The sequence below is a fragment of the Nerophis ophidion genome, linkage group LG03, assembly GCF_033978795.1.
Source record: "Nerophis ophidion isolate RoL-2023_Sa linkage group LG03, RoL_Noph_v1.0, whole genome shotgun sequence".
Lineage (NCBI taxonomy): Eukaryota > Metazoa > Chordata > Actinopteri > Syngnathiformes > Syngnathidae > Nerophis > Nerophis ophidion.
The window spans coordinates 4621301-4638219 of NC_084613.1; the positions used below are offsets into that span (position 1 = coordinate 4621301).

Below are 16919 nucleotides of genomic sequence, written 5' to 3' on the forward strand. Positions count from 1 at the left end.
ACCCCTGTTCTAGATCTTAATTCTTCTTTTTGCTTGCTCGGTGAAATTTATTAGATATGTAAGGAAAATTATAATTTTGTCCTTTTTTTTTAATTTATTAAATTAATCTTGCTTTTTGTGCTTAATGTTATGTTCTTCTTGTTGCTTTCCAAAGTTGTGCTTCTTTATGATTTTATACTGTTTTAATTTTCTACTTTAATTTGCCGTGATTTATTTCAAATTATAACGCCGTGTTTGTATGAAAATAAAAGAGAAAGCGACCTAAAGGCACGTGCTCATGCGCATGCGCGGAGTGATCGCCGAGTCCATTCCCAAACGCAAAACGCAACATTAGCAATGTCCTCTTTAGCTATGTTGTAATTCCTTCGTCTTTACGCGCGTACTTATTTGGCCAGCGTTTGAACTCCACTTAGCTAATTATTTGTGTCAGGATAAAGTCGACTCGTTGTTGTGAACTTTAAAGCTTCTCGGGCTATGTTAACTTAGCCTAGCGTGCTAGTTAGCTTAGCTTGTTAGCTGCTAACAAAGAGACGCAGAAGTGATCAACACGTCGCTAAGCAGAGATCACATGTGAGTGTAAAGTGTTGGGATTGTGTGAAAATGTGCGAAAGAACGACAGCAGAGTACGAAGACTAGGAGGAACTTTCACCAATAAAAGAGGAGAAGGAGCGACAACATCAACTACTGGACGCAGTTTTCAAGGAACATCAAGTTGTGTCACACAGAACAGGTTTGTTTACTTCTTACGCTCACATGTTTACTAACTTTATATTTGAGTATTAACATAATAAGAACACTTGGAATAACTTTTAAAGAGTGAACTTTCTCCAACAAAAGAGGAGAAGGAGCGACAACATCAACTACTGGACGCTGTTTTCAAGAAACATCAGGTTGTGTCACACAGAACAGGTTTGTTTACTTCTTACTCCGACATGTTTACTAATTTTATATTTGAGTATTAAAGGCCTACTTAAATGAGATGTTCTTGTTTAAACGGGGATAGCAGGTACTTATATGTGTCATACTTGATCATTTCGTGTTATTGCCATATTTTTGCTGAAAGGATTTAGTAGAGAACATCTACGACAAAGTTTGCAACTTTTGGTCGCTAATAAAAAAGCCTTACCTGTACCGGAAGTAGCAGACGATGTGCGCGTGACGTCACGGGTTGTAGGGCTCCTCACATCTGAACATTGTTTATAATCATAGCCACCGGCAGCAAGAGAGATTCGGACCGAGAAAGCGACAATTTCCCCATTAATTTGAGCGAGGATGAAAGATTTGTGAATGAGGAAAGTTAGAGTGAAGCACTAGAAAACCTCCAAAGACATGCACTTGGGGATAGGTTGATTGGCAACACTAAATGGTCCCTAGTGTGTGAATGTGAGTTTGAATGTTGTCTGGCTATCTGTGTTGGCCCTGCGATGAGGTGGCGACTTGTTTAGGGTGTACAATGCCTTCTGCCCGATTTTCGCTGAGATAGGCACCAGCGACCCCAAAAGGAAATAAGCGATAGAAAATGTATATATATATATATATATATATATATATATATATATATATATATATATATATATATATATATATATATATATATGTATATGTGTCTTAATTGGATTATCCAGAGAATAGTATTCGATACCGTGGTAGAGCGCAATATGTAGGTGTGGTAAAAATCACAAGACTACTTCATCTCTACAGAACTGTTTCATGAGGGGTTCCCTCAATCATCAGGAAATCTCCTTCGGTTAGTGTGCCGCCCCTCGCCAAGGAGCAGCGAGAACACCAAGAAGCGCATATGCCAAATCTTCAAAGAAAACGGCCTACGGATCACGATTGAAGCCAACAAGCAAACCGTCAACTTCCTCGACGTCACTTTCAACCTGAGAAATAACAGCTACCAACCATTCACGAAACCCAACACAACACTCCAATACGTGCACCATGACAGCAACCACCCACCCACCACCACGAAATGAATACCTACCGGAATTAATACAAGGCTATCGATGCTGTCATCTAGCAAAGCTGAATTCGACCAAGCAACCCCCCCGTACCAGAAAGCACTTGATGAAAGCGGATACAACTTCACCATCACCTATGAACCCACTCCAGGAAACCAACCAAAAAAGAGCAGAAAACGAAACAACATCATCTGGTATAATCCGCCATTCAGTAAAAATGTCTCAACCAACATCGGCCGCAAGTTCCTCACTCTGATCGACAAACACTTCCCCAAAGACAACACCCTAAGAAAAATATTCAACAAGAACAACATTAAATTGAGCTACAGCTGTATGAACAACATGCAACAAATAATTTCAAACCACAACAAAGCAATTGCAAAAGGACTACCCAACCCCAGACTAAACGACTCTGAAACCAATAAGGAATGTAACTGTCGCAAGAAACCTGATTGCCCTCTCAACGGAGGGTGCTTACAGACATCAGTCGTTTACCAAGCAAAGGTAATACGCAAGGACATTAACACATCCGACACGTACGTAGGATTAACCGAAGGAGCGTTCAAAACAAGATGGAATAATCACAACGCCTCCTTTAGAAACCAGACTTTGCGGAATTCTACAGAACTCAGCAAACACATTTGGAACCTCAAAGACAATAATGTTGAATATTCAATAACATGGCAAATTCTTGCATCCAGCACACCTTACAACAGTGGTAATAAAAGATGCAACCTATGCTTAAAAGAGAAACTGTTTATTATATATCATCCAGATCTATCATCCCTCAACAAGCGCAGTGAAATCATTTCAACATGCCGCCACAGACGGAAACACCTCCTAGGTAACACATGAGCCAATCACCACACCCTACGCCTGCCTGTACCCACCCACTCTGTGCTCTATATAAACCATTGTATGTGAATGCTTCCATTAAAATCTCCTGATGATTGAGGGAACCCCTCATGAAACAGTTCTGTAGAGATGAAGTAGTCTTGTGATTTTTCCCACACCTACATATATATATATATATATATATATATATATATATATATATATATATACAGGGTTTCCCACACATTCATTTATTTGTGGAGGCTTGCCACGAAAGAATAATTTGTTTTTCGGCTTTTGACTCGCTCCACCGTTCATAAAAGCAATGGGACTCTGTCTGTGAATGGAGCTTGTAGTTACATATTATATAACTATGTAAATATTATATAAATATGTACATAAAGTGTTGTAATTATAATCCAACTCTGCGTTCTTCTTGGTCATCGCCGTTTGTTTGATGGTTAAACGGCAAGCAAAGAGGAGGAGAAGAAGAACGCTTGCGTAAATGGCGTAAACTCTCCTTAATGCTGAAACGTCAGTTGTCAGAATTTCAGCATTAATAAATTACACATATTCTTTACATGAATGACTTACTTTCATTATAGTATGAGTCCATTGTATCAGCTGTTGATTCTCTCTCACACACATACATTTTCCTAAATAGTTAGCGCCATTTAATGATAGTTTACGCCATTTACACAAGCGTTCTTCTTCTCCTCCTCTTTTGCCTTGCCGTTTAACCATCAAACAAACGCCATGGGAACATCGCCCCCTGGAGTTACAAAATCCTCAATTATTGTGAGCGTATTCTCTTTATATTGGTTGTGTTTATCGGCGACTAATCTGGAAAGAAAACACAGTAGCTCTCAATTAACATGTTTCTTTATTGACAAAACAGTTTCAGACATGGTTAAGCTTATTCAAGATAGGAATGCTTCATTAGCGATAGATATCGATAAGGGCGTGAGAAACAAGTGGAACTGGGCATGGCTCGATTATATCTATCAAACTGAAGGTGAAGATTAACAACAATATCGTAGAAGTAGACGAACTGATCAGCGATTTCATTGCAAAGTGCGATGAACCGGTACGTGCTCAGTGCTTATTTTGCAAGGACATTGTGAACTATGGATCTCGGGGAAAGGTGGCACTCTTTGACCACGCAAAATCGGCAAGGCATCTAAGTAAAGTGAGTTTACGGAGAAGTCATTTTTCACTGGGATCTGCCATCAAGCTGAAGTCAAACATCGTCACAAATGCAGCCTCAAATCAACTATCGAAGCCTCCCACCTCCGACTCGGCTCCTCAGATGAGTCCATTCAGAGGTACAATACACAATTTTTTATTCTTTGAATTAATTGATTTAACATATCTTGCATGTTTAATACAGAATGAATTTATATAGCATGATGTTTTCTTCAAAATAAAAAATTGGACGTGTGAAAAGCATGTTGTTAACCAAACTTTTAAAGCACGACAAGCATGTAAGTTGTTGTATATAATATTTTTTCAATCATTGATTGAATTTTTGAAAAAGTGATCTTTGCATCTTTTTGAAGAAAATTTTTCCTTTCCAAATTAAACTTTTTGTGCAATGGATTCAAACGTAATCAATTTAATCCAAAAGTGTGCAAGAATTTGATATAGCTGTAAACTTGTATACATAAATTTCATCACATGATACATTTTTATGAAAATATTTGCTAATAAAAGTGACATTTTGGTCAGGAGAATATTGTTAGATTTTGACTCAAAATATCAGGAAATGCATCCTACTAGGGGTGTATTTGTATTGAACCGTTTCGGTACGGGGGTTCCGGTTCGGTGCGGAGAGGTACCGAACGAGTTTCACACGAACATATGAAGTAGCCGCCTATGCTAAAGTCTTAACAAGCTTAACCGTTCTGCCACTGTCTGTACACAGCACCCAGCATTGTCCCACCCACAAAGCCAATCAGCAGTGCGTATTCAGAGCGATGTAGTCAACGCTTTAGCGTCGAGCAGATATGTGTTTAACATGGGTGCAACGGACTCTTCCCAAATTATACTAAACACTTCCAAGTCAACTCATTTCTAAGCATCACTATGAGCCCATTGACCTTCTAGAAACAAACTGCAGCTCAGTTCGCTCGCAGTTCTGGCTTTAGGTGAAGGCTAGTTAGCTTTTAGCGTAACGTTAACTCATTTTGCGGTGCGTGTGTGTGTGTGTGTTACGGACAGTGTTGATTGAGGTGTGTTGAAGCAGCAAAAAAGGACATTATGTTAAATGAAGAGTTTCTGTCTCTGATAGTGTATATAATAATGTAAGTGCATCATAAAGCCTACATGGCCTCCATGGTGGTCAGGGATGAATAGTCTCTCCTATTGCTATTGTGCTATTTTTTTCAGCCATAGTTACATGAATCATTAGTAATGTAGCAGCTTAGTTTTGAATGGCAGGGTCCCTGCTATCACATGTTGATAAAAATATAACATTTACATAATAAAAGTCAACTACATGCTTCCCAAATGCTGTAATAAATTAAGCATGACTTGAAACTGTTTAATGTTGCACTTTTTATATGTAGAAGAAAAGTTGTGTCATTTTATTTAATCAAAGTAACAATTTGAGGCAGTTTAATGTGGATTAACGTTGGCAGAATTATTAAAATGTTCCCAATGTTAAAAGGATAAAGCCATTGTTTACAAATTTGGTAAATAAATAACCAAAAAATGTATATTTTGTTGTTTTCTTACTGTACCGAAAATGAACCAAACCGTGACCTCTAAACCGAGGTACGTACCGAACCGAAATTTTTGTGTACCGTTACACCCCTACATCCTACGCTAACATGGATTTCTAAATTTTTCTGGGGGGGCATGCCCCCAGACCCCCCTAGCAGGCGAGTGCACTCGGGTGCGGCCGCTGAGCGGCCTTCCACAAAGCGGTGTTTTAGGATTAAATAATTTTCAGCTGATTTTGTAAATCTTCATTCCCATCCCTGAATGTTGTAAAGGTGGCGCCTTTGTCCCCCACAGACATTTCAGACCAGTTCCTGCAATGACTTGTCCTTTGTAAACGTACTGAGTGCCTCATGTGACTTAGCAAACCTGAACTTTTCTAAAAACGTGTGTTTGTTTCCTTGTGTCCTGCAGACATCTCCGAAGAACATCTTCTCCCCAAGCAACAGGAATGGAGCTTTAAAGATGGAGCAACAAGAGCCACAACCCTCCCATTTTAGAGAGGAAGAAGAGGCACCGCAGACCCCGCACATTAAGGAGGAAGTACACGGCATCAATCAGGAAGGAGAACAGCTTGAATGTTTGGAGGAGTTGGCAGTCATTGGTGTTCCTGTGAAGAATGAAGGTAATTTGTTCTATTTTGTCCTTTGGGTGTGCGAGCAGCTGTCTTGTTTGTAGGGTTGTACGATATACCAGTATTAGCATAGTACCGCGATACTAATGAGTCATATTCTGTACTATACCGCCTCTAAAAAGGTAACAGTCCCCCCCATGAGCAGACTAGCATCTTCGGCAGCGCACAATCACAGAGTACTTACAAGCCGACACAGTAGACCTAAAAATTGGCGTTCATTAATCTTTACCAAGACATCATTTTTGTCACTTGATTGACATTCACGGCACCCGACGGTGTTGTGAGATGATGCTGGAAAAAATGACCGAGAGGAGGGAGAGAAACATTTTTTATTACAACAGACTCTCGCCGTACCTGCTGACAAAACTCTAAAGACCGACCGCACGGTTCCTGTCTTCACAATAAAAGCCCTGCTTCATCTGGTCTGCGCTAACAAAATAAGCGTCTCAGAAAGCTGGCGTGCACAAGCTAGCAAGGTTTGGAGTTTGCCGCCAATGTATTTCTTGTCAAGTGTATAAAAAGGAGTATGGAAGCTGGACAAATAAAATGCTAAAAGCAACCACTTTCATGTGGTATTGGACAGAAAGGAGGGTTTTTTTCTCCTCCGTTCAAAAATGGCGACGTTATCAGCACCGCTGTCTGATTCCAATCAATGCAAGTCATCAGAATCAGGTCATACACCAACTTATATTCATGTCTTCATGAAAGAAAGGAATCTATATGTGCTTGTATTATCATTAAACACCTTTTAACTTGTTAACATAAATGTCTCTTTGATAAATAAATCAATATAAATTATATATATGACTTGGTCAGCTCGTCTGCAGAAAAAGTGTGGGCACCCCTGGTTTAATGCATCCAGCGGGGCATCACAACAAAATTAGGCACATTAATGTGTTCATTCCACCACTGTATACAGTGGGGCAAAAAGTATTTGGTCAGCCAGCGATTGTGCAAGTTCTCCCACTTAAAATGATGACAGAGGTCTGTAATTTTCATCATAGGTACACTTCAACTGTGAGAGACAGAATGTGAACAAAAAATCCAGGAATTCACATTGTAGGAATTTTAAATAATTTATTTGTAAATGATGGTGGAAAACAAGTATTTGGTCAACCATTCAAAGCTCTCACTGATGGAAGGAGGTTTTGGCTCAAAATCTCACGATACATGGCCCCATTCATTCTTTCCTTAACACGGATCAATCGTCCTGTCCCCTTAGCAGAAAAACAGCCCCAAAGCATGATGTTTCCACCCCATGCTTCACAGTAGGTGTGGTGTTCTTGGGATGCAACTCAGTATTCTTCTTCCTCCAAACACCACCAGTTGAGTTTATACCAAAAAGTTCTATTTTGGTTTCATCTGACCACATGACATTCTCCCAATCCTCTGCTGTATCATCCATGTATCCATTTTGGTATCAACTCAACTGGTGGTGTTTGGAGGAAGAAGAATACTGAGTTGCATCCCAAGAACACCACACCTACTGTGAAGCATGGGGGTGGAAACATCATGCTTTGGGGCTGTTTTTCTGCTAAGGGGACAGGACGATTGATCCGTGTTAAGGAAAGAATGAATGGGGCCATGTATCGTGAGATTTGGAGCCAAAACCTTCTTCCATCAGTGAGAGCTTTGAATGGTTGATCGAATACTTATTTTCCACCATCATTTACAAATGAATTCTGTAACATTCCTACAATGTGAATTCCTAGATTTTTTTGTTCACATTCTGTCTTTCACAGTTGAAGTCTACCTATGGCCCTGCGATGAGGTGGCGACTTGTCCAGGGTGTACCCCGCCTTCCGCCCGATTGTAGCTGAGATAGGCGCCAGCGCCCCCGCGACCCCAAAAGGGAACAAGCGGTAGAAAATGGATGGATGGAGTATACCTATGATGAAAATTACAGACCTCTGTCATCGTTTTAAGTGGGAGAACTTGCACAATCAGTGTCTGACTAAATACTTTTTTGCCCCACTGTACATCGGTATCGCTTGATATCGGAATTGGTAATTAAAGGGCAACATTATCACAATTTCAAAAGGGTTAAAAACAATAAAAATCAGTTCCCAGTGGCTTGTTGTATTTTTTCCTAATTTTACCGGTCCCCGAATATCCCTAAAAAAAGCTTTAAAGTGCTTGATTTTCGCTATTTGTGATGCCACTATCCATTTCCCTGTGACGTCACACAGTGCTGCCAATGTAAACAAACAATGGCGAATACCACAGCAAGATATAGCGACATTAGCTCGGATTCAGACTCGGATTTCAGCGACCTAAGCGATTTAACAGATTACGCATGTATTGAAACAGATGGTTGGAGTATGAAAGTATTGAAGAAGAAACTGAAGCTATTGAGCGAATAGCTATTGACGCTATTCATAGCCATAGCATGGCCGAATAGCTGCGTTAGCATCGCCGGTAAAATGTGCGGACCAAACGATCAGGACTTTCGCATCTCGTGACACTGGAGCAACTTAAATCCTTCGATTGGTAAGTGTTTTTTTCGCATTAAATGTGGGTGGAAGGAAACGTGATATAGTTGCAAATGCATCTGCAGGTTATCCATACATCTCTGTGCCATGTCTGCTTTAGCACCGCCGGTCAATAGCATGTTAGCATCAATTAGCTGGCAGTCAACATCAACAAAACTCACCTTTGTGATTTCGTTGACTATCGTTGCAAATGCATCTGCAGGTTATCCATACATCTCTGTGCCATGTCTGCTTTAGCACCGCCGGTAAATAGCATGTTAGCGTCGATTAGCGTAGCATGTTAGCATCGATTAGCTGGAAGTCAACATCAACAAAACTCACCTTTGTTAATTCGTTGACTTTATAGTTGCAAATGCATCTGCAGGTTATCCATACATCTCTGTGCCATGTCTGCTTTAGCACCGCCGGTAAATAGCATGTTAGCGTCGATTAGCGTAGCATGTTACCATCGATTAGCTGGCAGTCACGCCGCAACCAAATATGTCTGATTAGCACATAAGTCAACATCAACAAAACTCACCTTTGTGATTTCGTTGAATTCATCGTTGCAAATGCATCTGCAGGTTATCCATACATCTCTGTGCCATGTCTGCCTTAGCATCGCCGGTAAAATGTGGAGACACTTTGGCACATTCAATGGGGGTCTGGCGGCAGACACTTTGGCATCTTCGAGCCAGTGGTGCAACTTGAATCCCTCCCTGTTAGTGTTGTTACACCCTCCGACAACACACCGACGAGGCATGATGTCTCCAAGGTTCCAAAAAATAGTCAAAAAAACGGAAAATAACAGAGCTTAGACCCGGTGTTTGTAATGTGTTGAAAATGAAAATGGCGGCTGTATTACCTCGGAGACGTCTCGTTCTGACGTCATCGCCTCCAGAGCGATAAACAGAAAGGCGTTTATTCGCCAAAATTCAGCCATTTAGAGTTCGGAAATCGGTTAAAAAAATATATGGTCTTTTTTTCTGCACCATCAAGGTATATATTGACGCTTACATAGGTCTGCTGATAATGTTCCCCTTTAAGAGTTGGACAATGTCGGATATCGGCAAAAAAGCCATTATCGGACATCTCTAATCAGAACATATGCTGGTGCCGGACAATATCCCCTGTGTGACTGAGCAAAGCTGGCCTTTTCTAAAGCATGTGTTTGTCTTCTTGTGTCCTGCAGACGTCTGTGAGGGACATCTTCTCCCTGGGCAGCAGGAGTGGACTTCCAGGGCGGAACTGGAGGAGCCACAGACCCCGCATTTTGGAGCGGAAGGGGAGCCACGGCTTCTCCGCGTTAAAGAAGAAGAGCAGGAACGCAGAATCAGTCAAGAGGGAGAGCAACTGGAGGAGATTGACGTTACAAAGTTCCTTGTGAAGAGTGGAGATGATGAGGAGAAGAGAGAGGCGGAGCCTCCTAGCGGCAGCTCGACTCAACACATGACAACAGAAGCTGATGAGGACCAATGTGGAGGATCAGAAGCAGACAAGCTCTTCGCTCCACTGTCTGATAGTGACGACATGTCACACTCTCCTGACACCGATGAGGAAAACTCTACAGCTGAAAAGACGTGTCCCACTGACAACACACACTTGCAATGCTCTCACTGTGACAAAACCTTTTATCAAGCCTGTCACCTGAAAGTGCACATGAGAATACACACCGGGGAAAAGCCTTACAACTGTTCAATCTGTGGTAAAGGTTTTGCACAAAGCGGTCAGTTGAAAGTACACACGAGAACGCACACCGGAGAAAAACCGTTTCCCTGCTCAGTCTGCGGTAAATACTTTGTGCAGAGACAATATTTAAAAATCCACATGAGAATACACACGGGAGAAACCCCTTTCACTTGTTCAATCTGTGGGAAAGGCTTCACCCAAAGGCAGTGTTTGCAAGTGCACACAAGAACACACACGGGAGAAACCCCTTTCACCTGTTCCATCTGCGGTAAAGGTTTTCTCCAAAATCGTAATTTGAAAACGCACACAAGATTGCACACCGGACAGACCCCTTTTACCTGTTCAATCTGCGGCAAAGATTTTACACACAGCAACAACTTGAAATTACACATGAGAATACACACCGGCGAAAAACCTTTTACCTGTTCCGTCTGCGGTAAAGGTTTTGTACAAAGTAGCAATTTGAAAGCGCACGTGAGAACACACACACGTGAGAAGGTGTTGAGTTGCAGTGTGTGTGGTGAAAGATTCTCTTACAAGTACCAGTGCAAGAAACACAAGTGTGCCGGTAAAAAACGCAGCAGCAAATGAAGCTGCAGGGTTTTAAAGAATCCGTCAAAACTTTAACTTTGACTTTCCAACGTCACCACAAATACAGTTGTGCTCATACGTTTATGATTGATAACACAAACAACTTTCTTCCACTCATGCTTAAAGGTTGTGTGAGGCTATGTATTGGCAAACATCTATGTTTAGTCTTTTTAAATCAGAATGACAAAAGAAAGTACCCAAATGACCCTGATCAAAAGTTTACATACACCAGTGACTTTGATCTGATAACATGCACAAAAGTTGACAACAACAGGTTTGAATGGCTAATTAAGGTTCCAATCCTCACCTGTGACCTGTTTGTTTGTAATTAATGTCCATCCATCCATCCATCTTCTTCCGCTTATCCGAGGTCGGGTCGCGAGGGCAACAGCCTAAGCAGGGAAGCCCAGACTTCCCTTTCCCCAGCCACTTCGTCTAGCTCCTCCCGGGGGATCCCGAGGCGTTCCCAGGCCAGCCGGGAGACATAGTCTTCCCAACGTGTCCTGGGTCTTCCCCGTGGCCTCCTACCGGTTGGACGTGCCCTAAACACCTCCCTAGGGAGGCGTTCGGGTGGCATCCTGACCAGATGCCCGAACCACCTCATCTGGCTCCTCTCCATGTGGAGGAGCAGCGGCTTTACTTTGAGTTCATCCCGGATGGCAGAGCTTCTCCCCCTATCTCTAAGGGAGAGACCCGCCACACGGCAGAGGAAACTCATTTCGGTCATGACCCAAAGTTCATGACCACAGGTGAGGATGGGAACGTAGATCGACCGGTAAATTGAGAGCTTTGCCTTCCGGCTCAGTTCCTTCTTCACCACAACGGATCGGTACAACGTCCGCATTACTGAAGACGCCGCACCGATCCGCCTGTCGATCTCACCATCCACTCTTCCCTCACTCGTGAACAAGACTCCTAGGTACTTGAACTCCTCCACTTGGGGCAGGGTCTCCTCCCCAACCCGGAGATGGCATTCCACCCTTTAATTAATGTGTGTGTATAAAAGGTCAGTGAGTTTCTGGGCTTCTGACAGACCATTGCATCTTTCATCCAGTGCTGTACAGATCTTTCTGGATTCCGAGTCATGGGGAGGGCAAAAGAATTGTCAAAGAAACTGCATAAGAAAGAAAAGGGGTATAAAAAGATATCCAAGGAATTGAGAATGCCGATCAGCAGTGTTCAAACGCTGATTAAGAAGTGGAAAATGAGGGATTCTGTTGAAACCAAACCACGGTCAGGTAGACCAGCAAAGATTTAAGCCACAAAATTGTTCGACAGGCAAAGAAAAATCCACAAATAACTTCAGCAGAAATACAGGACTCTCTGGAAAAAATGTGGCTGTTTCAAGATGCACAATAATGAGGTACTTGAAGAAAAATGGGCTGCATGGTCGAGCCGCCAGAAAAAAAGCCGTTTCTGCGCAAATGTCACAAAGTATCCCGCTTACATCACGCCATACGGCACAGAGACAAGCCTCAAAACTTCTGGAACAAAGTAATTTGGAGTGCTGAGAACAAAATTGAACTTTTTGGCCACAACCATGAACGTTACATTTGGAGAGGAACCAACAAGTCCTATGATGAAAGGAACGCCATTCCTACTGTGAAACACGGAGGTGGATCACTGATGTTTTGGGGATTTGTGAGCTGAGAAGGCACAGGAAAGTTGGCCAAAATTGGTGGCAAGATGAATGCAGCACGTTGTCAGAAAATACTGGAGGAAAATTTGCACTCATCAGCATTCGCGTGGGACGTTTTTGGACATTCCCAACATGACAATGATCCAAAACACAAGGCCAAGTCCAGTCATATTCTCCCATTGGCTACAGCAGAACAAAGTGAAGGTTCTGGGGTGGCCATCGCAATCTCCTGACCTCAATATCATTTAGCCGCTCTGGGGATTTATCAAATGTGCAGTTCATGCAAGACAGCCCAAGAACTTACAGGAACTGGAGAATTTTTGCCAAGAAAAACGGGCAGCTTTGCCATCGGAAAAATACCACGACTACCACAAAAGACTTCAAGCTGTCATTGATGTTAAAGAGTCGGCAATACACGGTATTAACAACTGGGGTATGTTAACTTTTGATCAGGGTCATTTGGGTACTTTCTTTTGTCATTTTGTTTTGAGAAGAGTAAACAGTTGTTTGCCAATAAATAGCTTCACACAACCATTAAGCATGAGTGGAAGGAAGGTTTTTGTGTAATCATTCATATTCTCTGAAGAATGGCCAAGAAATTATAAATTCTCCCAGGGTGTGTCAACTTATGAGCACAACTGTATGTGTGACGACATTGTGTGTGTAACACAATCTTGTTACATACCTGCTTCTACCATTTGTAGATGAGATATGTTACCTCAGTGCTTTTTATGTCAAGTACATGCATGTGTGTACTGCATCGTGTACTTTAGATTTAAAAACAGACTGAACAATTTGCCTGAAAAGGTGCGAGTAAACATTACACAACCTATGTTGTGTATACAGATAGTCGTAAGAAGTTTTTTTTAATACAGGTTTTTTGTAATAATGAAGCATTACATATTTTGTAATTGTAAATTATTTCACCGATGTACATATTTGTTTTACATTTGTCAATACTAGAGATGTCCGATAATGGCTTTTTTGCCGATATTGTCCAATTCTTAATTACCGATAACGATATATACAGTGGTGGAATGAACACATTATTATGCTTAATTTTGTTGTGATGCACCGCTGGATGCATTAAACGTGGCGCAGTGGGAGAGTGGCTGTGCGCAACCCGAGTGTCCCTGGTTCAAATCCCACCTAGTACCAACCTCGTCACGTCCGTTGTGTCCTGAGCAAGACACTTCACCCTTGCTCCTGATGGGTGCTGGTTGGCGCCTTGCATGGCAGCTCCCTCCATCAGTGTGTGAATGTGTGTGTGAATGGGTAAAATGTGGAAGTAGTGTCAAAGCGCTTTGAGTACCTTGAAGGTAGAAAAGCGATATACAAGTACAACCCATTTATTTATCATTTAATAAGGTTTTTTTCCAAAATAAATCGACTCAAGTTATGGGAAAAAAAATGCCATATTTATTATTGAATCACAAAGTGCATTATTTTTAAACATGTCTTAAAATAGCAGCTTGGAATTTGGCAAATGATCTCACGGAGAGAGTATGAGTACGTTTAAGGGGGCGGTGGGTGTGTATTGTAGTGTCCCGGAAGAGTTAGTGCTGCAAAGGATTCTGGGTATTTTCTGTTGTGTTACGGTGCGGATGTTCTCCCGAAATGTTGGTCATTTTTGTTTGGTGTGGGTTCACAGTGGTGAATATTTGTAAAAGTGTTGGCGTTGTTTATACGTCCACCCTCAGTGTGACCTGTATGGCTGTTGACCAAGTATGCCTTGCATTCACTTGTGTGTGTGAAAAGCGGTAGATATTATGTGATTGGACCGGCACGCAAAGGCAGTGCCTTTAAGGTTTATTGGCGCTCTGCACCACACCCTACAGCGCCGTTTTAAAAAGTCATACATTTTACTTTTTGACACCGATAATTTCCGATATTACATTTTAAAGGGGAACATTATCAGCAGACCTATGTAAGCGTCAATATATACCTTGATGGTGCAGAAAAAAGACCATCTATTTTTTGAACCGATTTCCGAGCTCTAAATGGGTGAATTTTGGCGAATTAAACGCCTTTCTGTTTATCGCGCTGGAGGCGATGACGTCAGAATGTGACGTCGCCGAGGTAACACACCCACCATTTTCATTTTCAACACATTACAAACACCGGGTCTCAGCTCTGTTATTTTCCGTTTTTTTGACTATTTTTTGGAACCTTGGAGACATCATGCCTCGACGGTGTGTTGTCGGAGGGTGTAACAACACTAACAGGAAGGGATTCAAGTTGCACCACTGGCCCCAAGATGCCAAAGTGTCTGCCGCCAGACCCCCATTGAATGTGCCAGAGTGTCTCCACATTTTACCGGCGATGCTAAAGCAGACATGGCACAGAGATGTATGGATAACCTGCAGATGCATTTGCAACGATAGTCAACGAAATCACAAAAGTGAGTTTTGTTGATGTTGACTGCCAGCTAATCGATGCTAACATGCTATGCTAATTGATGCTAACATGCTATTTACCGGCGGTGCTAAAGCAGACATGGCACAGAGATGTATGGATAACCTGTAGATGCATTTGCAACTATATTACGTTTCCTTCCACCCACATTTAATGCGAAACAAACACTTAACAATCGACGGATTTAAGTTGCTCCAGTGTCAAAAGATGCGAAAGTCCTGATCGTTTGGTCCGCACATTTTACCGGCGATGCTAACGCAGCTATTCGGCCATGCTATGGCTATGTATAGCGTCAATAGCTATTCGCTCAATAGCTTCAGTTTCTTCTTCAATATTTTCATACTCCAACGATCTGTTTCAATATATGTGTAATCTGTTGAATCGCTTAAGTCGCTGAAATCCGAGTTTGAATCCGAGCTAATGTCGCTATATCTTGCTGTGGTATTCCCATTGTTTGTTTACATTAGCAGCACTGTGTGACGTCACAGGGAAATGGCCAGTGTCTTCGCAGAGAGCCGAAAATAAGGCACTTTAAAGCTTTATTTAGGGATATTCCGAGACCGGTAACATTTTGAAAAAAAACTTCAAAAAATGCAACAAGCCACTGGGAACTGATTTTTTTTTTTTTTTAACCCTTTTGAAATTGTGATAATGTTCCCCTTTAAAGCATTTATCGGCCCAGTAATATCGGCAGTACAATATTATCGGACACCTCTAGTTCATACCTTTTCGCTTTTGAGTACACATAAATCCTTCTTAGTTTATATCGATTGGTTCATATCTGAGACATCTTCTGGACCACTTCTAAAGGCATATTATTATTTACTTCATACATCTTTTGAGTAGTTGTGTTTTCTACAGGATCATTTACTTTTAAAATGTGGGACTTTATGAATATGTTTACTAATGCATTTATTTTTTTAAAGTGTGTTTATGATTTGTATGTACAAAAGCGCTGAAGTTGTCACGTTGTGTAACTGGGAAATAAAAACAGAATACAATGTTTTGCAAATCCTTTTCAATCTATATTCTATTGAATAGACTGCAAAGACAAGATATTTAATGTTCAAACTGGAAAACTGTTGTTACTTTTTGCAAATATTAGCTCATTTGGAGTTGGATTGTTATGATTCGCTGCCCGGATCGTATTCTGATTAGATTTTTGAGTCATTTGTGTTTTCTGTTGGTTACCATAGTTACTCACTATTTTCACCTGCCGCCTGTTCCGGGCGCACACCTGTTTAGTAATCACTGACATTATTTAAGCCTGCCTTCTCCAGTCAGTCAGTCTGGCTTTCTAATTTGCAATACGCAACAGATGACGACTTTTGTTCCCGGCTCTGTACCTGCTAGTTTCCCCGCCAGGTTCTTTTACTTGCTAGCTCCCACGCTAGCTCCTTTGTTTTTTGCCTTCTGTGCTTTGAGCACGTTTTTCTTTCAGGTCTGATTTGTTTTTAAATGAATCATTTATTCCTACCTGCTCGCTGTGTCCGAAGCCTGTCTGGGAGAACGAACTCCGCACCACGATGCGACCCGGTCGTTACATGGCTGGCTGCATCATGTTTCAAAAAAGCTGGCACGAGTGGCAAAAAAGACTGAGAAAGTGGAGGAATGCTCATCAAACACTTATTTGGAACATCCCACAGGTGAACAGGCTAATTGGGAACAGGTGGGTGCCATGATTGGGTGTAAAAGCAGCTTCCATGAAATGCTCCGTCATTCACAAACAAGGACGGGCTGAGGGTCACCACTTTGTCAACAAATGCCTGAGCAAATTGTCGAAGAGTTTAAGGAGCAACATTTCTCAACCAGCTACTGCATCTACGGTCCGTGATATCATCAAAAGGTTCAGAGAATCTGGAGAAATTACAGCACGCAAGCGACAATTTTACGGACCTTCCATCCCTCAGGCAGTACTGCATCAAAAAGAGACATCGGTGTGTAAAGTATGTGGTAATGGT

General features: G+C 41.7%; 1 protein-coding gene across 6 annotated transcripts; it reads left to right on the plus strand.

Annotated features, from left to right (window-relative positions):
- Positions 1 to 284: 284 nt before the first annotated feature.
- LOC133549013 (zinc finger protein 227-like) lies at positions 285 to 15970 on the plus strand. 6 transcript variants are annotated; one of them, XM_061894065.1, is made up of 4 exons: positions 285 to 730; positions 816 to 909; positions 5934 to 6144; positions 9817 to 15970. In XM_061894065.1, the coding sequence occupies exons 3-4, from the start codon at positions 5985 to 5987 to the stop codon at positions 10902 to 10904; spliced, it is 1248 nt and encodes a 415-aa protein (XP_061750049.1). In that variant the 5' UTR covers positions 285 to 730; positions 816 to 909; positions 5934 to 5984; the 3' UTR covers positions 10905 to 15970. The 6 variants fall into 6 exon arrangements, with proteins under 6 accessions (XP_061750049.1, XP_061750052.1, XP_061750051.1 ...); XM_061894068.1 differs by having other exon boundaries at positions 5969 to 6144; XM_061894067.1 differs by having other exon boundaries at positions 838 to 909.
- The last annotated feature ends 949 nt before the right edge of the window (positions 15971 to 16919 follow it).

What these genes read in the sequence shown, in the direction of transcription:
- LOC133549013 (XM_061894065.1), top strand. Translation starts at nt 5,985, where the DNA reads ATGGAGCAACAAGAGCCACAACCCTCCCATTTTAGAGAGGAAGAAGAG. An exon ending in TGTTCCTGTGAAGAATGAAG is followed by an intron (nt 6,145 to 9,816) that starts GTAATTTGTTCT and finishes TGTGTCCTGCAG; the next exon opens with ACGTCTGTGAGGGACATCTT.